We start from the raw sequence: 17,316 nt of genomic DNA, 5'->3' as shown, positions 1-17,316 counted from the left end.
TGTTGCTTAATGCAAAACACTTTAGCTCTGTCAAACAGCCACTTAATCCAAATGTAGCGAAAATCCAGCGGCTACGAAAATACCTAGGGCTGCAAGACGATGACCTCTTACATCCGAGCCGTACCACACGAGTCTTCACTGTATTTCTCCCTTGCACGCAAATGCTTCTCGTAAATTTGAAGTAGTTCAGAACATTCACGATTAGTGTTCCGAATGTGCTGAAGCTTTGCGCACAAGAGGGGAGATTGGAGCTATCTCGACCAGAATGATCAGTAGGGAGCCTGCCGATGTTGCACACCGTGGCAATTAGACCATTGCAAACACCGACAGCATCTCAATGAGGGAACTCTGGGCTTCTGCAAGCTCTTCGTCGAATCGCGCCAACCATCATCCCCCCTTGGGAGCTGAACTGGTCATGCCGATGCCAATACCCGAATTGGCAAATGCAACCTGCCGCCCGCGCAATGTCGCGTGTCTCGATATTTTCGAATCAGAGATGTGGTCTGCGATGTTGTCTTTCCTGGTCCGTTCCCATGGACTTCTGACTTTCAAGTACCGCCCAACCGCCTGAAATGCAAATGAATGGAGGCTTCAAACATAAGAAACTGCCGAATCCATCGTCTCGTCAATACAGTATGTAAAGCATTGGGACCTCACGCGAGTATCTGGGAGTCTTGAGAGCTCGGAACATTCTATTTATTCCAGCCATCTACCGCGACTAGAGTTCATGAGGACTTTTGAAGCCCTCGGTTACTTGGCACCGGACAGCTTCTGCTACAATGAGACACAATCTTTAGGCAAGAGTCTCCCAGACGGACTGCGAACCACAGAAAATACTTGCATACATGAATCAATGCATGAAGATTTGTTAGAGCTGGCAGATTCAGCCAAATGGGATCCCAATCTAAGGACGATGAACCTTATCCTTAGCCAAATAGCACGAAATGCCTCACCATAATTATTGGAACCGCGGCCATCACTGGGAAATTTGGACAAACAAACGTGAACTTCTTGTTCCCTCGCGGATTGCACCAAAAACTCTGCCAAAAAAAAGCGTGGCCGTTCTCATGACCGCTTGCTTAGGTGGAATGATCATGTCATGAACGGCATTCACTACTAGACGATGGTCTGAAGGGCTCTACCCGCGTAGGTCGTATGCATAGGCCACAATCCAATATTCTCACCACCGAATCATCCTACAGAACTGTTCATAGCCCATTTCCAGCCGCTCCCTTCATAATTATCTCGAACTACCTATTTTAGAGCATTGTCTACTGGTGATGGCGGCAAACATGATCAATGCATGATGCGTCAAGTTGACCATCGGCAACTAATCATAGAACCTTCCGTTGCAGGTATTCTAGCGGCAGTCTAAGAGAGCTTCTAGAATGTAGAATCAAGAGAGAGCCTAGCTGGCTCAAATCTGTTTATGATAATCGAAAAGTAATTGTAACAACATCATACCTCACAAAAAGGGGCTGAGAGAATCAGCGGAGAAATGTACCTTGACTTCCAAGCCACCAGAACCACAAATCCCTTATTATTTGGGCCCCTGCACATTCTGTAACCAAATCGCCAAAATACATCATCTACAGGCCGAACATAGAAGTTGGAAGAAAACATGATCAAGGGTGACCAGTGACACACAGCTTGCAGTTGAGTGACTGAAAATTTGATTAGCCTTTTAAGAATCCGAGTACAATTGAGAACAACTCACAGCCGCCAGAATGCTGTTTACAACAGCAGCAGTGCATTTGGAGTCTTCCTTCACATCTGCTTTCATGTTAGTGAATGCATTGATTAATAAATTCTGCGACTTCATTTCTTTGGTGTTGCGCCTGAAGAATCCAGTCGAGTGGTATCTCATTGCATGAAGCTGAGTGGATTGAGGCGGAGACAAAAAGGGTCTCGCTTACCGAGGCCGCGAGCAGAGATTGCCCACATGCAGGTGACACTACCAGAGGCCAGAGATCCAAGGCAGCCTTGGAAAGTGTCAGCCAAGAAGACAACATATGCTAGAGTTGAGTTTCATACTGTAAAAACGACGCCATCCGCAATGCAAAAAGGGCACATCGCTTCGCTTGTCGATATCTCTGCGCTCAAGGTCCAAGTCGGTTTCTACTTCAGTCGTCAGTCTTGAGTCTTTTACGTGGACCCATGTCCACCACAAATATCATCTACATGAACTAAACGCCATACCTTTGAAATAGGTCTCCAGAACAGTCTTCGCGTCCTCGGGGAGATCGTTCGGAAGCTCGATATTCTCAGCAGCTCTGAGGGCAAGGGCACTCTCTCCAGAAGAGAGTTCGGTTGGGATGGCCAGAGCCGAGGGCGCCATAATAAGGCAGGCGAGAAGAGAGCTGAACTGCATGTTTAAGGATTTGCGTTGGAGAAGCTTTAAATGCCTTGGTGGTTTGAATGTTTGAATTGTTGATGGAGAGACAAGAATTCACCAAGACGAGAGGCTTTGGGTTACTACTTATGTGAAACGTTTGATACATCGTGATACTGACAAGCTATCTACACTTAGTCATTATGGCTACTGCAGAAGATGACTGAATACTGACCATCCTCTTCATCACTCATCTCAGTCTCATGGTTTCAATTACTTGGTATACAGCGAGATGGTTTTCATGCCACGCGGAATTAATCTAAGCCGTCATTGGTCGAATGAACTGACCTAAGTTGGGAAGTATACTGCGTATATTTTGGAGAGTTTAATGTTGGACCCCCAAAAAAGGTTCAGGAAATTGAATCTTATTCAAGAATTGGACTGCCTAGTGCATCGTTGGCTGGTGTTTAGAAATGCCGGCGAGTCAAGACGCATCATTCGACGATCCATGCGTGAACTCAAAAAAGCTTGAAGACGGATGAACCATGATCTGAGCTTTATACTGCCCAGTCAGAACATCGAAGCAACTCCACGAGGACTTTCTTTCATCTAAGTCTGTTATAGTTGTGGGCCGGTCGGAGTTTTGCCATGCGACTTCGGCAAAAAGCCGTAGACTTGTCAGCGACTGAGCTTAGAACCATCGTGAAGCAATCGCGAAACGTGGACGCTCGAGATCATCTCATAGGACACCGGTTAATCCAGGGCCAACACGAGGTGGAAATTGATCGTGATGGGTGACACTTGAGAACATCTCATAGAACGGTGATTAATCTAGGGACAACACGGGGTGGAACTCCGTCGTGATGGGTGACACTTGAGGTCATCTCATCCGGCACTGGTTAATCTAGGGACAACGCTTGGTGGAAATTTATCTTCATTGGTGAAACTTGAGGTCATCTCATAGAACGGTGATTAATTTAGGGACAACACGTGGTGAAAATTGATCTTGATTGGTGAACGCTTCGCATAGTTGTGGTCATGACATCGAGGAGAGTCACGACGACTGGAGGCTATGAGAAGTCAAGCTTGAGACGCATGTATATATAGCGACTAGATAACGCCCAGTGAAACAAGAACAAGCTACACATCGCAGCAAAAGAACACCATCGCACTCTCAGTTTCCAGCTCACACTCGAGATCTCTTTCAGCTTTCACAATCAACAAAGTCACAATGGCACGCTTTAGCAGACCCGTTCTTTTCATCCTCACTACCCTCTTCCTATGCTACGGCTTCAGCACCGCCTTCCCCTCCCTAGCAGGAGTTCTCGAACCCCGTTGCTGGCGCAAAGCTTGCGACGACTGCGAGCGCGTGACCGTTACCATCGATCACCCTGGTTCCTGCAACAATGTTAACCGCGACAATCTCAAGACAGCCATCGACAACACTTTCTCCACCTATTACGGTAACTGCAGAGGCGAAGAGGCCTTCTTCAACAACCAGGCGATTCCCGGTATTCAGGGAATTGGTTGCAGAGTCACTGTCAACTTCCCTCGTGGCAACAAGGGCGTTGACTGGGGCGGTATGATCGGCTCCGACCTGATTGGAACCGGAAGCTGGGCAATCTCTGGAACCTCTACCGATGGCAGTGTGCACTGCGGCGGTTCCTGCCAGTGGTAATTGCTCCGACAACCAAGGTCTGGGCCAGCCGCATGATATGAGCACTACGCAATCTGCTATAAGGTTATGGTCTCCAATATATGTGCCAAGGGCATTTGGGCGGAGATGGGGTCTTGGGGGTTGAGGCCGAGTTTCACAGATGGATTCAAGTTTTTTCCCATTCTTCGGTGTGCATTTCACCGCGTTTGTTTTTGTCAACATGAACTTTTGTAAGATTTCAGGCTTGCAAAGTTTCTTTTTTCAACCAACTTTCCTAAATGTGATACATGGACAATATTATTAAATCAACGAATATCATTTACCGAGAGTCTTCCGGAATTATCCAACGCCTTATGTTGTAGTTCGGCTTTCAACACACACTTGCTACAGACAGACACCAGAGACAGCGCAATTGATGCGTTATTAAGGATGATACTGATTCCGTGACGTCGCCTACTGCAGATCGTTGGCCACGTTTTCGCATCCCGCGGGTTGCATATCATTCTTGGCTGCTGACTTGCCAAGCAGGAGCTGAAAGCCTGGCGGAGGTGGGGATTCGTCATACAAGCGAGTGCGATTCCACTGCCACACGGGATGCCGCTAGGTTCCAGGCAGCCTGAGGGACCAGTTCTAAGCAGAAGTTGTATTTAAGGAGCCTGAAGCCTGCAAACCACAGAAAGATTTGATGTCCCCTTCGGCATCTCGCTAGCTTGTTCCAAACTCGACCTCTCTTAATTTTACTTAGACTTTCCGACTACCCGAGATGCTTACTCTCTGAGTTGGAGAACCTTCACAATACTTTACGATAAAAGGCTTTTTTCCTACAAGAACACCCAGCCGAGTACAAACATGCCGGCCAGCATGATCAGTGAGAGTAAGAGAGTGGCTTCTCAAGCAGCCGCTAGCCTAGTTCAGAGCGTTCGAAAAGAGCGGGATAAGGTCGTCGTAAGGACTGGAAGCAGTGACAGGGGAAAAAAGCATGGCCTCGCGGAAGAGATGACTCAGTCGGTGGCGGCGGGCATTGGTATTATTTCTGAAGCCATGCACCACCGAAAAGAGAAGAAGACAGAAGCTTCGGATCGAGCCGAATCTCCGCCTTTGCCAGGTATTGTCAGCAGAACGGACTCCGAACCGAAACTGCTTGACGGAGGAACGGCGAAGTTGGACGGCAACGACCAAGAAGTCGAAATGTCAATGCCACTTTCATCCCCTGCCAACGACACCCGTGAACTTGCTTCGGAATTCATCGAACGACATCCGTGCACGATTACTGGGGAGCCTGGGGGCAGACAGAGACTCTCACTACCAGTGTTAGTACCTCAGAGACGTCCCGAGAAGCGAGCTCGAGGGTTCATCCGGGCTTATGCACCCATGCTAGCCGACGTGGGTATTGATCAAGACATGTTCTTTGACTTAATCGACACCTTCAACAAGTCATTGGAGCCCAACCCCTGGATCAACGCTTTTAATCTGGCAGGGTTCGCAGGAGAAGCACTGCCCGACCCTGCATCGCTGCTCTTTGGATTCGCCGTCGAAAATGCTACGGAAGCTATCATGGAGGGCCAGAGTCTGTTCTGCTCGAACAAATTCTTGAACTGTGTCAATGCAGAGGTCTTCATCCCTCGCGGGTTAGTCTGCCTTGTTGTTACATGGCAGCCTGACAATGATGGCAGCCAGGTGACAGCCAACTTGGTGGAGGTGGTGAAGGTGCCTCTGACCAAGCCTTTTTTATTTCAGGGAATACCAGATGTCGCAGCAGGACGAACATCGTCCTCAAAGGGGTGGCAAGAGATGAAGATGCACGTGGGCGAATTGATGAGGCCCACTGGCGGCGACTTTAATTGGCCTGAGCCGGCGCCGCTCATCTACCCGAACCTTGAATGCAGTGCTCAGAAATCAGATGTCGGAGTCAAAAAGAAGAATGCTTGGGATAGAATGGAAGATTGGATCAACGGCCACTCAGACAAGCGCGCCCAAGCCAGCTGGATTGAAGAGAACAAAGGTTACCCGACGATGAACTTGATGCCAAAACCAAAGTTCAGGTCACGGTATGCCGATCCCAATCATCCAGCATCTAGTGGCGATCTTGTCTCGTTGATCACGGGAGGTCGCTGGAGGTTTACTAACGATGGAAAAGCCAAATCCAAAATACAAACAGAGAAGACAAGTGAAGAGCGTTCTAACAAAGAGAGGGAGAACCAGAAGAAGAAGAAAGGAGGATCAGAAAAGAACAAGAAGAGACGTAGTCTAGAAGCGGAGCGAGGGGGAAAGGTCAAGGGGGAGAAGCATGGGATGACGGACTGTCAGAAGGGAGGCAAGAAAACCCATGGTCGAAGAAGTCACAAAAAAGATATCGAGGTGGAATTTGACCTGGGAAGTGGGGGCGTGAAGGAGGACCACGCCGAGGAGGCGAAGACGAGAGCTGCTTCTTTAAGCAAGCCTAGTGGTGTCTTCAAGGGTCTGTTCCAAAAGGTAAGCAGGACTTTTGAGCACATTTTGAGCCTGAATGCTGATCAAACCAAAGGACGTACTCTACCTGGCCATCCTTAGTCTGTCATATGAGGAGAAGTCGACCAAAGACTGGGTTGGTCGGTCTTTACAGTAGATTTTGTGCGAATCAACAAATAAATCGAACTTTAGTGTTTCGAATGAGTGGTGGAGAAGAACTTTATAGCCTGTGTAATTTCCAGATGCGCCTGCGGATGTTAGGCGCTTTCGACTTCAGACCCTGGCTTCCGGCTTGAGATTTTTATCAACAGTAGATTTCATGTCGATTTTTTTCAGGACGCGGTCGGCGTATCTTCATCGAGCCCGTTTGTGATTGGGGGCAAGGGGCAGATTTGCTCCACAGAGATGCATTTGACAACTTGGAACCATTAACCACATGAGACATCTTGTGTCTGGCGGCTAAATAGCTTGCAGGCCAGCTTTTATCGTCGTTGTCAGATTTCCATGTCATGGGGTTAGCTTTCTTCACCCTGATTTATTAAAAGCCAGGCTGGTACATATGAGGTACTTGCATTGACTCTAGTCTAAGTGGCGCCCACCACTAATGATATGCATCCAATTTGATTTATTTTATCGAAACCGTTCGTGCAAAACACCAAACTCTTGAGCTGTTCCCATGATCTTAAAGATTTTCTTGCCAACAATGATATTGTTCAAGCCGTTGCTTTATTTCTTCTTCTCACCTTCAATTCAGCTACTTGGGCTCTGAAGATGGCTACCAGGACTGAAGCTTTCCGGTGCGTATCGCACTTCACAACTATAGTATGACCCATTCCTAGTTCGCTCCCAGCGCCAGAGTTCTGGACTTCAGTCGTCGGCATTCAAAAAATCAGATTCGGTCCAGTTTCTGTTCCCAAAACATGCAAATGGTGTCACAGTTTTCGCGTCAAACAATTATCTGCCAAAGCCGTAGGCCGACGAGACGACGTCCGTACATCCATACGCTCAAAGCGAGACTTTGAAACCGGTTCTGCAGAGGGGTGTCGCTGGTGTACTGCTGTAGTTCAGACACTTCAAAATCTCGATGTCATCCCTCAACAGTATCAGCGAGTCGTCCTGTTCATAATCAAGAGAGGGGTTTGCCAGCTGAGCTTGCCAGCCGCACGTGTTACTGTACAGTTCTACACTCCAATTGGTGAGCCTGAGACTACAAATAATTTCCGAAGCTATCTGTGCCCTTTCTGACGATAAATTTCACAACATCCGCCTGTTTGAGACGGTATCGCTCAGGGCAACGAGACGAGCAGCTGTGTGGATATTCACCAAACAACTGGTTTCATTCGTTCATGCATTCAGAACTGTGATGATCATCACACTTTCTGCAAACAGCAATCCCCGATTATTCCAAGGAGAGTCATTCATGTCGGCAACGCCGTAGACAGTCAGGCACGGCCGGTTGGGACTACTTAGATTGATACTAGCCCCTACGTTGCACTGAGTTACTGTTGGGGCAAAACTAGGAATTTCGTCACCACGAAAGGAACTATAGACAACCAAAAGGAAGCCATTGACGTGGAAGACTTCCCAAAGACGGTTCGAGCCGCAGTGGAAATCACTAAAGGACTTGGCCTTGAGTACCTTTGGGTAGATGATGTTTGCATCATCCAGGACTCCGCCGAGGACTGGGAGAAGGAGGCCGCAAAGTTGGCGCACTGATCGAGGAAGACTATCAGTACTCGCAGCTCAAAGTAGACCTGGACCCGAGGCTCATATATTAACGATTACGGGAGATCGCAAGCCGAACCTGCCGCTCAAGACGAGAGGTTGTACCCGTCAAGAAGGACCGTGACCTACACACAACACGAGTTGTTGTGGAATTGATAACCCCAGAGGGACTGCGAGTGCGATACCTACAGGGACATTGCTGCGAATACCCAGATATCCATCTTTTCCACAAGCACAATGGCCAGCCCACAGATCAGGTTTCAACAGTGGCACAATATTGTCAGCGAATTCGGTCAACGGCAACTATCAGTCGGTAATGACATATTTCCAGCGCTGTCGGGGTTGGCAACTGTCTTTCAGGAGAAGACAGGATCCTCTTACGGAAGGAAAATCTCATCAACGACCTTTTATGGTACACACCGAGGAGAAAGATGGAGGAGTTGAATGACGCGAATGCTCAAGACGACGTTGACTGTTACATAAGGTACCAATGTTCTCACGGGTGTCAGCTGGTGGTATAATAGACTTTTTCCAAGGGTCGTTTCTCTTTGAATTGGATCCAGGCGCGATACAGCCAAAACAATGGGCTCCCAGGGCTATTGTTATTGACGGCAGCACAAGTATTAGCGAAAAAAACCCTCTGGGGAACGTGACGGCCGGTCATGTCACTCGGCGTGGTCGCCTCGGTCAAGCGACCCTCGAAGTGGTCGTCACACGCCGCGGCAGGTTCAGGTCATATGCCACAAAAACAAACGGACAATGGGCAGATTTCCACGCCGATGCACGTCGAGAGGAGTTCCAAATTGGCACAGGCGATGCCAAGGTTGGCGAAGATGTATCTGTTCGTCATTCATCAGCTCGTCCCGAGGTTGAATCGGCTGGTTCGGAAGCGCCATTCATGTTACTCCATCTTGGAGACTGATATATCGCCAAGGAGAAGTCTCTGGACATAATATACCTTGTTCTGCGAAGGCCCAGCAGAAACAAACAAGTATGAGAGGCTGGGCCTGGCGTAACAACGAGTACAGCTTGGTAGCGAGGACGATGCCATCAGTCATGCAGGGGAAGGAGACGTCACTATTCAATGAGGAAACGGAAACCTCAATGTGAATACATGTAGATTGAAATCTGTCGGGGATTCCAGAATATTTGGAAACTAGTTGTGGCAAGTTCAAGGTCACACTGCGGACTTGGCAAGTTTAGCTACCTTGTGTGTTTATGAGAATCCAAGTCTTAATCGCGGAAAAATCGGATGCGGTGTTGTTCCTCTGTTACGGAAGTCTCGTACGATCTCTTGAACTTTGCTTCTGGTCGCTTGGCGTCTTAACTCAGATTTGACTAGTAACTCATCTTAAGTTTTTTTTAAATGGATGAATCAGTCTCAAGTTAAATTGACAGCTGCCAAGGGGGAAAAGAGTGATGCCAAATTACCGACGTCCCCTGAGTTTGACAGACTGTTTACACCATTCAATGGCAGCCTTTGCCGGAAATCCGAGCGCGCTTAGAGGAGTGGGGTCGTCTCAACTCAAACCCCATTCAATTTGCTTGAAACAACCGTCTCCCGGAGGCTCGTCTAACACCAATATCAGACAACACTATCCAAAGTCATATTCGAAGGCTTATAGTACTCTCAAAGCGCTTCAATCATATGTAATCATGCACATCTTGGGGGACTTGTCGGGGTTTCCGTGCCGGACGGGCGCAGGATGGTTCGGCCGCTAGTCGACCGGCGAGCCCGAGCTGACATGTCGATCGTATATCCAGCCGACGCTTCCAGCGGGAACCTCATGAAGCTTAATCGGTGTGCTCCTATTCTTGTCAACACTGACTGGGGCAAAATCAGTTTAACTTTACAGCCAGCCAGGCAAGTGCCGACAACTCGACCACGATGACCCGCCCATGATATGACGTAGCAAAGCATGGTTGGGGTGGGGTTTTTGCAACCTTCGGCCTGAGATGCCATCAAGTCCGGACGACACTTCTTCCCATCCCGGCCTGAGTTGGCGCTTTATAGTTTGTGTTGCAGGTAACCCTAGTACTTTTGGTATAGCAGCCCCTTTCTAGACGAAACTGCTATCGCATACTCCCTATGTCGTTCGCCGTGTCAGCCGTCTAAGTATAGCGCTACTCGGATCGTCGTGTTATGGAGGGGTCCCTGCGCCAAGGCGCTTCGCCTCTTTTCAAAAGCCATGTTTGAGGTCATTTCATCTATCGCGAGAGGTTTGCGGCGCTTTGACAGGGGTCGTGAAGCCGAGCTGGCTACAGGTATCGGCCGACTGCCATTAAAATGAAGCTTGGCTGAAAAGGTATATGAGCCATCCCGTCTCCCGCCGTTCGTCTGGTTTTACTTTCGAAGGAACTCTATCGCCCATCTCCAGCGCGAACAATCCCAGTCACTTTCGCCAAACATGGTCTGGTTTAGCCAAGCAGCCCTTCTCCTCAGCAGCGCGCTGCTGGTGGCAGACGTGCTTTCCGTCGGGGCCGTCCACACTATGATCCCCACGACGAGCTTCAACTCCCTGGCCGACTTTGCAGAGGACTGGGAATATCTCTACCCCTGGGGCACCGACCACAACGGCGCGGCGCGCATGAGCAAGGACAACGTAAACATCAGCGACGGCACGCTGACCCTCACGGCAAAAAGGGTCACCGGGCAGCCGCCGGCGACCCATGGCGGGAAAAAAATCAATATAGACTATCTCAGCGGCGCGATCCACGCTAAAGAGTATTTCACCGTAGCGCCCGGAGGCGGGTACGACTTCAGAGGCGAGGTTAGGGCGCCGACAAGGAAGGGTACGTGGCCCGCCTTGTGGACGACCGCCGTCCATGGGTGGCCGCCGGAAGTCGACATGGCTGAGTGGAAGGGCACTGGCAAGATCAGCTTCAACACGTTCAACACGAGTTCCATCGTTGCCTCAAAGGATGTGCCGTACCCGAGCCCGTGGAACTTCCACGCAATCAAGTGCGAGATGAGGGACCTGAACGGCAAGGATGTGCAGTCCAAGTTCTATTTGGATGGCAACCTCATTACGACGCAGGTCGGCGCCGGGTATGTGGGGCAGGCGATGTACCTGTGAGTAATAGTTTGGAATCTCAGCGCGGAGTTTACCAGATTGCTAACGCGAGGAGGGGAATAGCATCATCAACTTGCAAATGGAGGGTTCATCGGGTTCGCCCGGCCCAGCGAACGGTAAGTTTTCCCCATCAATTTATTATCAAACTCAAATCGCTAACAGCCCCACTCAGACACGATTTACCAAGTCCGAAACTTCGAGGTGCTGAGCTACAATCCTTTGTGACGGAGACGCATGATTCAAGCACTTAGCGACGCATGTATTGACCACGTTCTGTCTTTAATTTCCCTGTACCTACTCCATACCTCGGACCGCGCTCCTCGTACATACCCTTGCCATAGGAAATATCATGGATTCATAGACAGCGCTGTCAGAGGCAGCTAGCTATTGGAGTCAGCTGCGACCCTGTGACAACACATGATTCATGATGACATCTATTGCTGTCGCGCCCCGTGCACTAAAATCGCGAGAGAAGATCTGTCGTGCCCATTCATGATCCTTCCCAGGCTTCCCTGCGGCAATCAATAATCGGTTCCATCGATCACGGATAGATAATAGTCTCGCTTTTTGGTCCTGCGAATTACGTTAACATGTACCATCCGACGCAGGGTCGTTTTGACTAACATCAGTGAGAGGTCGTTCTACCGGGGTCAAGAAGATGAATTGCTGATGGAATTTATCCTGTGGACGACGCATTAGTTTATTGACCAAAGGAGGAGGGAGACAATCTCCAATACGGAATAACTTACCCATCTGATAGTTAGGCTCTGGTCGACGATTTCCGAGCTTACTTCGTTGAAGAGATCCCGCGACTTTTGTTTGTAGTCTGCTGTTTCAGTCGTGCCTTTCTGGGAATACGCAAGTGTCCATGTTGCTTGGGGTAGAGATTTGCCCATCGTGGATGCACTTTTTCTCTGAAAAGTTCTACTTATGTACGCTTAGCTTCTTGATGTCGCGGAAGAACTTACCTAAAAAATGCCTGAACTTTGGATAGAATGATGGAAAATCGGTTTAGGCTAAAGCGGGCGTCGGTCTACTCATATGCACATTTCCATAGCCCATGCCTTTAGCTGCGGGTTCAGAAAGAACCTTTCAAAATCCGTTACTGAACAACCTACGAGGTCGTAGTGTCAATTTGATGTTGAATGGATTTACGGCGTACCTAAGGAAAGAACTTTGTGATAAAGTCGAGACAAAGTCTTTTCCTCCCCTGCTCTATCGACGAGGGCCCTGCAAACTTTCGAGAAAGTAATCAAAGAGTGCAAGCAAATGCAAGCAAAACTATCGTTATTCTACCTTTCATTGTGTAGTCGTCGATCTGTTCACTGTTAAATCTTGCAAGGCTATTGAATTTTGAAGGGAACAAAGCATTAGTTGAGTTTCATTTCTATCCTCATCCACTGCTTCTTGGAGTAGATGATGGCACCGTCTTGAACGAGTGAGAGGGAACCGAAAGGAACATGAGTTTTCCTAAATAAGGTACTTACGCAGAAATCAATAGCTGAATTACCTCTTTAAGTTGGCCGTACCAACAAAGATGCCTTAAAATTGTTTTCTCTGTTGAAGAAGGCATCACAGACTACAGTGACATACGCACTCTCTCTACTATTGGCTGTCATGAGGGAAAAGAGGGGCACGAGTGGCCAGCATACATGACAGATAATTCCAGCTTACATAAGGCATTATGCTGACACAAATGTCACGTGGGACCGTGTTGGTCTCGTGTCTGCTTCGCTCGCGTATCCTCGACCCCTGCCTTCTCTCTCCCCCACCTTCTTTGATTCCCTGGTTGTTTGTAGCATCACTCACATTGCTGTTCACCAAGTCGAAGCCGGTCCGACAATGATATGTCACGATGCCGCGGTCCCAAATCCTTCAAGCAGCAGACAAGAAGTCCATTGAGGGCAGTAACGAATCGCAAGACAGCCAAGCCATTTTCGACCGCTATGTGGCAGAATATGGGATCGGCGTGGTAGGGGCATTTTTGCTTTTTCCTGGTGGCGTTTCCCCCCAAGTGGAGGTGTACTTTTGCCTGCGTGCCTGCTGCTGGCATTGGATTGGATTGGATTGGATTGCGACAATTTAGCACTGCGACGACACAGGCCTTGCTGCGACCTTGCGCTAACTATCTCGGGCGCCCGTCACAGACAAGCAGCTCACCCCCAAGAGCATCGTCGACCGCGTCGCGACATATTTCAAAAGGCAGCAAAAGGCGTCGAGATACCTCCCTTTCGCGTCATTCTGACCCTCTAAGCCATACCGAAACTCCGCCCATTGCTCTTTCGATCCCCAGCACTGCTCCGCCGGCAACGAGTACCGAAAACGCGGTTTGTCACGCCCCCACCAATCTGACTAGGGTGTCTCACATGGAACTGGGATGGCACTGACCAGAGTAGCTACCCCAGCACGACCTCGATCACGAAACTCCGTTACCCGCGTTGCCTGTTGCCGTTGCCGCTGCCGCAGCCGCAGATCCAGATTGCGACCCAGATCCCAATACAACTCCTGCCTGTCAGCCCTCGACTGAGCTCACCAAGGCGAAGAATTCCGACTTTCTCGCACCGCCAATAGTGTCTCATGGCGACCAAGACTCGGTAAACTCAACGCCTGGCAAGGCCCCCGCACCATGCACTGCCGACAAAACCGCGAAGAAAGTCAATGCCCTCCTTCGATCATCGGGCCGCGCGCTCTCCACAAAAGTCAGGATGGACGTCTCGCAGCAATCTCCCACTCAAGATAACGACGGTCGGGACTACGAGAACTACTATGAAGGCCCTTCTTTCGTCGAGACGAGTCCAATTTCGCAAGACCTTACCGCCGACCACCAAACGCTCCACGAGGAGGATTCGGCCGTCGTTGACTTCGGCAACCTCGATCGCCTGATCCAGGGTGACACCCAAGGCGACGAAGAGCCTTCGTCCTTTCCCGACGATGCCGCCCCTATACACACCCGTGGAGCTTGGCGGAACCGCACCTCCAGTTCTCAGCAACAGTCCTCCGTCCAGCGCCCCGACGGTCAGTCCCCTTTGCTGCCGACAGCTCCTCCGCCACATACTCCAGCGCAACGTCACAACCCCTTTGCCGGGAAGAAGCTTGGCGATCCTGCTTTGGCTGGATCTCAACTTTTCGGTCAGACCCAGTTCTCCTCCGCTGTCAAGCATTTTAGCCCTACCTCTTCGAGACCATCGCCGCACGTGTACGCCCATAACTCCATCTCACCCAACATAGCCGAGACGTCACCTCTAAAAAACCGGTACAACATCACATCACCTCCTGATTTGCTTTCTTCGAGCCCCCAAGCCCTTCGACTAGATGGCCCAGCGCCTCAAGACCGCGAACGTAGCCCAAGCAACTCCGGGCCTCCAGAAAATGGCACTGTGCCAGAATCCCCGCAAATGCCCACGGCCAACATTCGGGGCCTGCCAGAACCGATCGAGACTTATGAGAACATGGTGGATTCACAAAAGAGAAAATTGAAGAGTATCGAGGTCGAAGACGAAATGTCTGGAGAAGAATCCGACAACATAACAGCAAAACTCGAGCGGAGGAAACGGGCTGCACTCAAGAAGGCAGCAGCTGCAAAAGATCTTACGACCATACCGGTACAACGTGCAATCTCCCGTGGATCTATCGAGGTGCCATCAACAACCAAGAAACCCAGGAAACCCCCGTCAAGGAGGTCTCGATACCGTGCCCGACGCATAGATGATGACTCGACTGCATCAGAGGATGATGCAGACGGGTTTACAGTAGCCGATTCCCAAGGCCACGCAGCCAATCAACAGACCCGCGACAGAACATCACCCGATGTTGCAGATGCAGTCAATAATATTAAACATGTACTTGTTTCGAGCAATGATGCAGTGCCCGACAGTGCCGGAGCCACCCAGAAGTCTGCCTCGAATGGTATCGTACCCGGCACGGAAAGTTCAGGCAATGGATCTCGGCCTAAGGACCTCATTCCGGAAACAAGCCCCAACAACACCCAATCTCGACCCGATGGAAGAAATGAAATGTCGCAAGACGAACCAGTGGAAATCAAGAAGTCCCAACAGACTGAAGAACCAGACGCGCCGGCGACACATCCCATGGACGTCAATCCCGAAGTCGAACTTCTACCCGAGACTCCTGAACCTCCCCTCCCTCAACCCTCTCGCCGATCGAGTCGCAAATCCAAGCCGACCCTCAAGGCACAAATCCTCAAGGGTGCTAGTCTTGCCGGCGTGTCCTCGGATGCCGCTGGAACTGACGAGGCGCTACTGACTTCCAAAGATGAGCCAGATGCAGGTCAATCCCCACAAGTACAGGTCACTACTGCGGTCGATAAGGCAACAGCTGCACCGATCTATGCGGCCATTGAGGTGGCAAATTCGGCTATGGACGAAGAACCGCCTATGCCATCTTCACCGCCACTGCCAAAGGGTTGTGCTAAGAGCGCCGGATCTGTAGACGCGGTCCTCGTGGAGAGTGTTGCCGAGCAAGGCCCGTCGACACCCGGCATTCGTGCCCATCCCGCCGCCCCAAATGCTCCTGGCTCAACAACGTCGACGCTCAGCGTTCTTACAAACACGCCGGTTCCGTCTTCCAAGACTCCACCGGCCTCACAAGAATCCGTGGAACTTCCACCTCTCTCGCCAGACAAGTCCAAATGTGGACGCCAGCCACCCAAGGCCTTGTCGAAACTTGCTACCGGATCGAGGGTCACCAAGCAAGGTACACGGAAACAGGTTCGGAGGGCAGCCCGCCTTGACTCTGCATCGACAGATGAGCTACATCGATCACCTTCCATCAATGGATTCGAGAACAGCATTATTCAACCCCCAAAGACCACAGCCCGCGGCAGCCGCCTATCCATGCTCTCTCACACTTCGAAGGACAACATCAGCAGGCCTACCATCTTTGCTGGCATGGCCTTTGCGATATCTTTCCAATCAAAAAGGGACGGCGAAAAAGCGGACCACTACGAACAACGACTTAGCCAAAGCCGCGAAATCGAGAAGATGATTTCACAGTGTGGTGGCTTGCTGCTGAGTAACGGATTTGACGAGCTCTTCGAGCCCAATGCTCTCGGAAGCACGGCAACCAGCCCAGCCTCAGAAACGAGGGACGATAACCCGCTGATGCTGACCCCATTCGCGCAGACCATTGGGTTTACTGCCTTGATCGCTGACGGGCATTCTCGCAAAGTCAAGTACATGCAAGCGCTCGCACTTGGGCTGCCGTGCATATCAGACCGTTGGATTATGACTTGCATATCGAAAGGAGCTGTGGTTGATTGGCTTCCATATTTGCTTTGCGCTGGTCAATCCACCTTCCTCCGCGATGCTCTTCGATCACGATACCTTGCGCCCTACTCGGCCACCGAGGCCCGGCTTGTTGACGTTGTTGAGCGTAGACCTAAGATGTTGGAAGGAAGTCAGATCCTTCTTGTGATGAAGAAGTCTAGGGCTGAAGAAAAGAAAATGCCCTACGTGTTCCTAGCACACGTTCTCGGCGCCACACTTTCACGGGCGTACAGTGTCGACGAAGCAAAAGAGACTCTTAGGCAGCGAGAGGCACTCGGAGAGCCCTACGACTGGGTCTATGTTGACGAACATACCGGATCGGAGGAGGAACTGTTCGGCACTAATCCTCCTGCGTCGAAGCCTTCAAAGGCGTCAAGGAAGCGGAAGAGTGCTGTGCCAGCGACTGAAGATGCTCCTCGGCCGCCGAAAAAGATCAGAACTTTGAGCAATGAATTGGTAATTCAAAGCCTGATTCTGGGGCGGATGATTGAAGAGGGTGAGTTAGAGGCCTAAGCCACATTGGAATGACCTGAATTGTATTACTATATGAGATTTGGGGGACAGGAAAAAGGATGAGGGGAGTTGGCAAAGGGCACCTCAACTGCGTTTGAGCATGGGACGGACATGTCATGGCGATGATACATTTTAAGCGGGAGAGCGAAGCCTTGATGATTATTTGGTCAATGACCAATGCCGCTACTATCATTCGAGATGAATCGACATGATTGAAGCCATGATTTTCACTACGAGATGAGGAGTGATATGAACAATGGATCACAAGAGTCACAAAGTGAG

General features: G+C 50.1%; 6 protein-coding genes across 6 annotated transcripts; 5 read left to right on the top strand and 1 right to left on the bottom strand.

The window, feature by feature from the left end:
• Window positions 1–1,625: 1,625 nt before the first annotated feature.
• On the bottom strand, window positions 1,626–2,371 carry CORC01_03022 (uncharacterized protein; the record flags this gene model as incomplete). Its single annotated transcript, XM_022614672.1, has 5 exons — window positions 1,626–1,664; window positions 1,718–1,773; window positions 1,917–1,982; window positions 2,035–2,118; window positions 2,200–2,371. 5 exons carry the CDS (start codon window positions 2,369–2,371, stop codon window positions 1,626–1,628), a joined length of 417 nt encoding a protein of 138 aa, XP_022478973.1.
• Window positions 2,372–3,563: 1,192 nt separating this feature from the next.
• CORC01_03021 (uncharacterized protein) lies at window positions 3,564–4,010 on the top strand (the record flags this gene model as incomplete). Its single annotated transcript, XM_022614671.1, has 1 exon — window positions 3,564–4,010. The coding sequence occupies one exon, from the start codon at window positions 3,564–3,566 to the stop codon at window positions 4,008–4,010; it is 447 nt and encodes a 148-aa protein (XP_022478972.1).
• Window positions 4,011–4,838: 828 nt separating this feature from the next.
• On the top strand, window positions 4,839–6,594 carry CORC01_03020 (uncharacterized protein; the record flags this gene model as incomplete). The annotated part of the gene is made up of 2 exons (XM_022614670.1): window positions 4,839–6,461; window positions 6,514–6,594. The coding sequence occupies 2 exons, from the start codon at window positions 4,839–4,841 to the stop codon at window positions 6,592–6,594; spliced, it is 1,704 nt and encodes a 567-aa protein (XP_022478971.1).
• A 1,388-nt stretch (window positions 6,595–7,982) lies between these two features.
• On the top strand, window positions 7,983–8,153 carry CORC01_03019 (uncharacterized protein; the record flags this gene model as incomplete). The annotated part of the gene is made up of 1 exon (XM_022614669.1): window positions 7,983–8,153. A coding segment is annotated over one exon (171 nt), but the record flags the coding sequence as incomplete, so codon positions are not given.
• Window positions 8,154–10,570: 2,417 nt separating this feature from the next.
• Window positions 10,571–11,461, top strand: CORC01_03018 (glycoside hydrolase family 16; the record flags this gene model as incomplete). Its single annotated transcript, XM_022614668.1, has 3 exons — window positions 10,571–11,235; window positions 11,300–11,352; window positions 11,409–11,461. 3 exons carry the CDS (start codon window positions 10,571–10,573, stop codon window positions 11,459–11,461), a joined length of 771 nt encoding a protein of 256 aa, XP_022478969.1.
• A 1,630-nt stretch (window positions 11,462–13,091) lies between these two features.
• On the top strand, window positions 13,092–17,034 carry CORC01_03017 (UbiD family decarboxylase; the record flags this gene model as incomplete). The annotated part of the gene is made up of 3 exons (XM_022614667.1): window positions 13,092–13,208; window positions 13,384–13,563; window positions 13,633–17,034. The coding sequence occupies 3 exons, from the start codon at window positions 13,092–13,094 to the stop codon at window positions 17,032–17,034; spliced, it is 3,699 nt and encodes a 1,232-aa protein (XP_022478968.1).
• Window positions 17,035–17,316: the final 282 nt, after the last annotated feature.

This window comes from Colletotrichum orchidophilum (assembly GCF_001831195.1).
Source record: "Colletotrichum orchidophilum strain IMI 309357 chromosome Unknown Scaffold_17.1, whole genome shotgun sequence".
In the NCBI taxonomy this organism is placed as follows: domain Eukaryota; kingdom Fungi; phylum Ascomycota; class Sordariomycetes; order Glomerellales; family Glomerellaceae; genus Colletotrichum; species Colletotrichum orchidophilum.
This window is presented reverse-complemented; position numbering and strand designations above follow the sequence as displayed.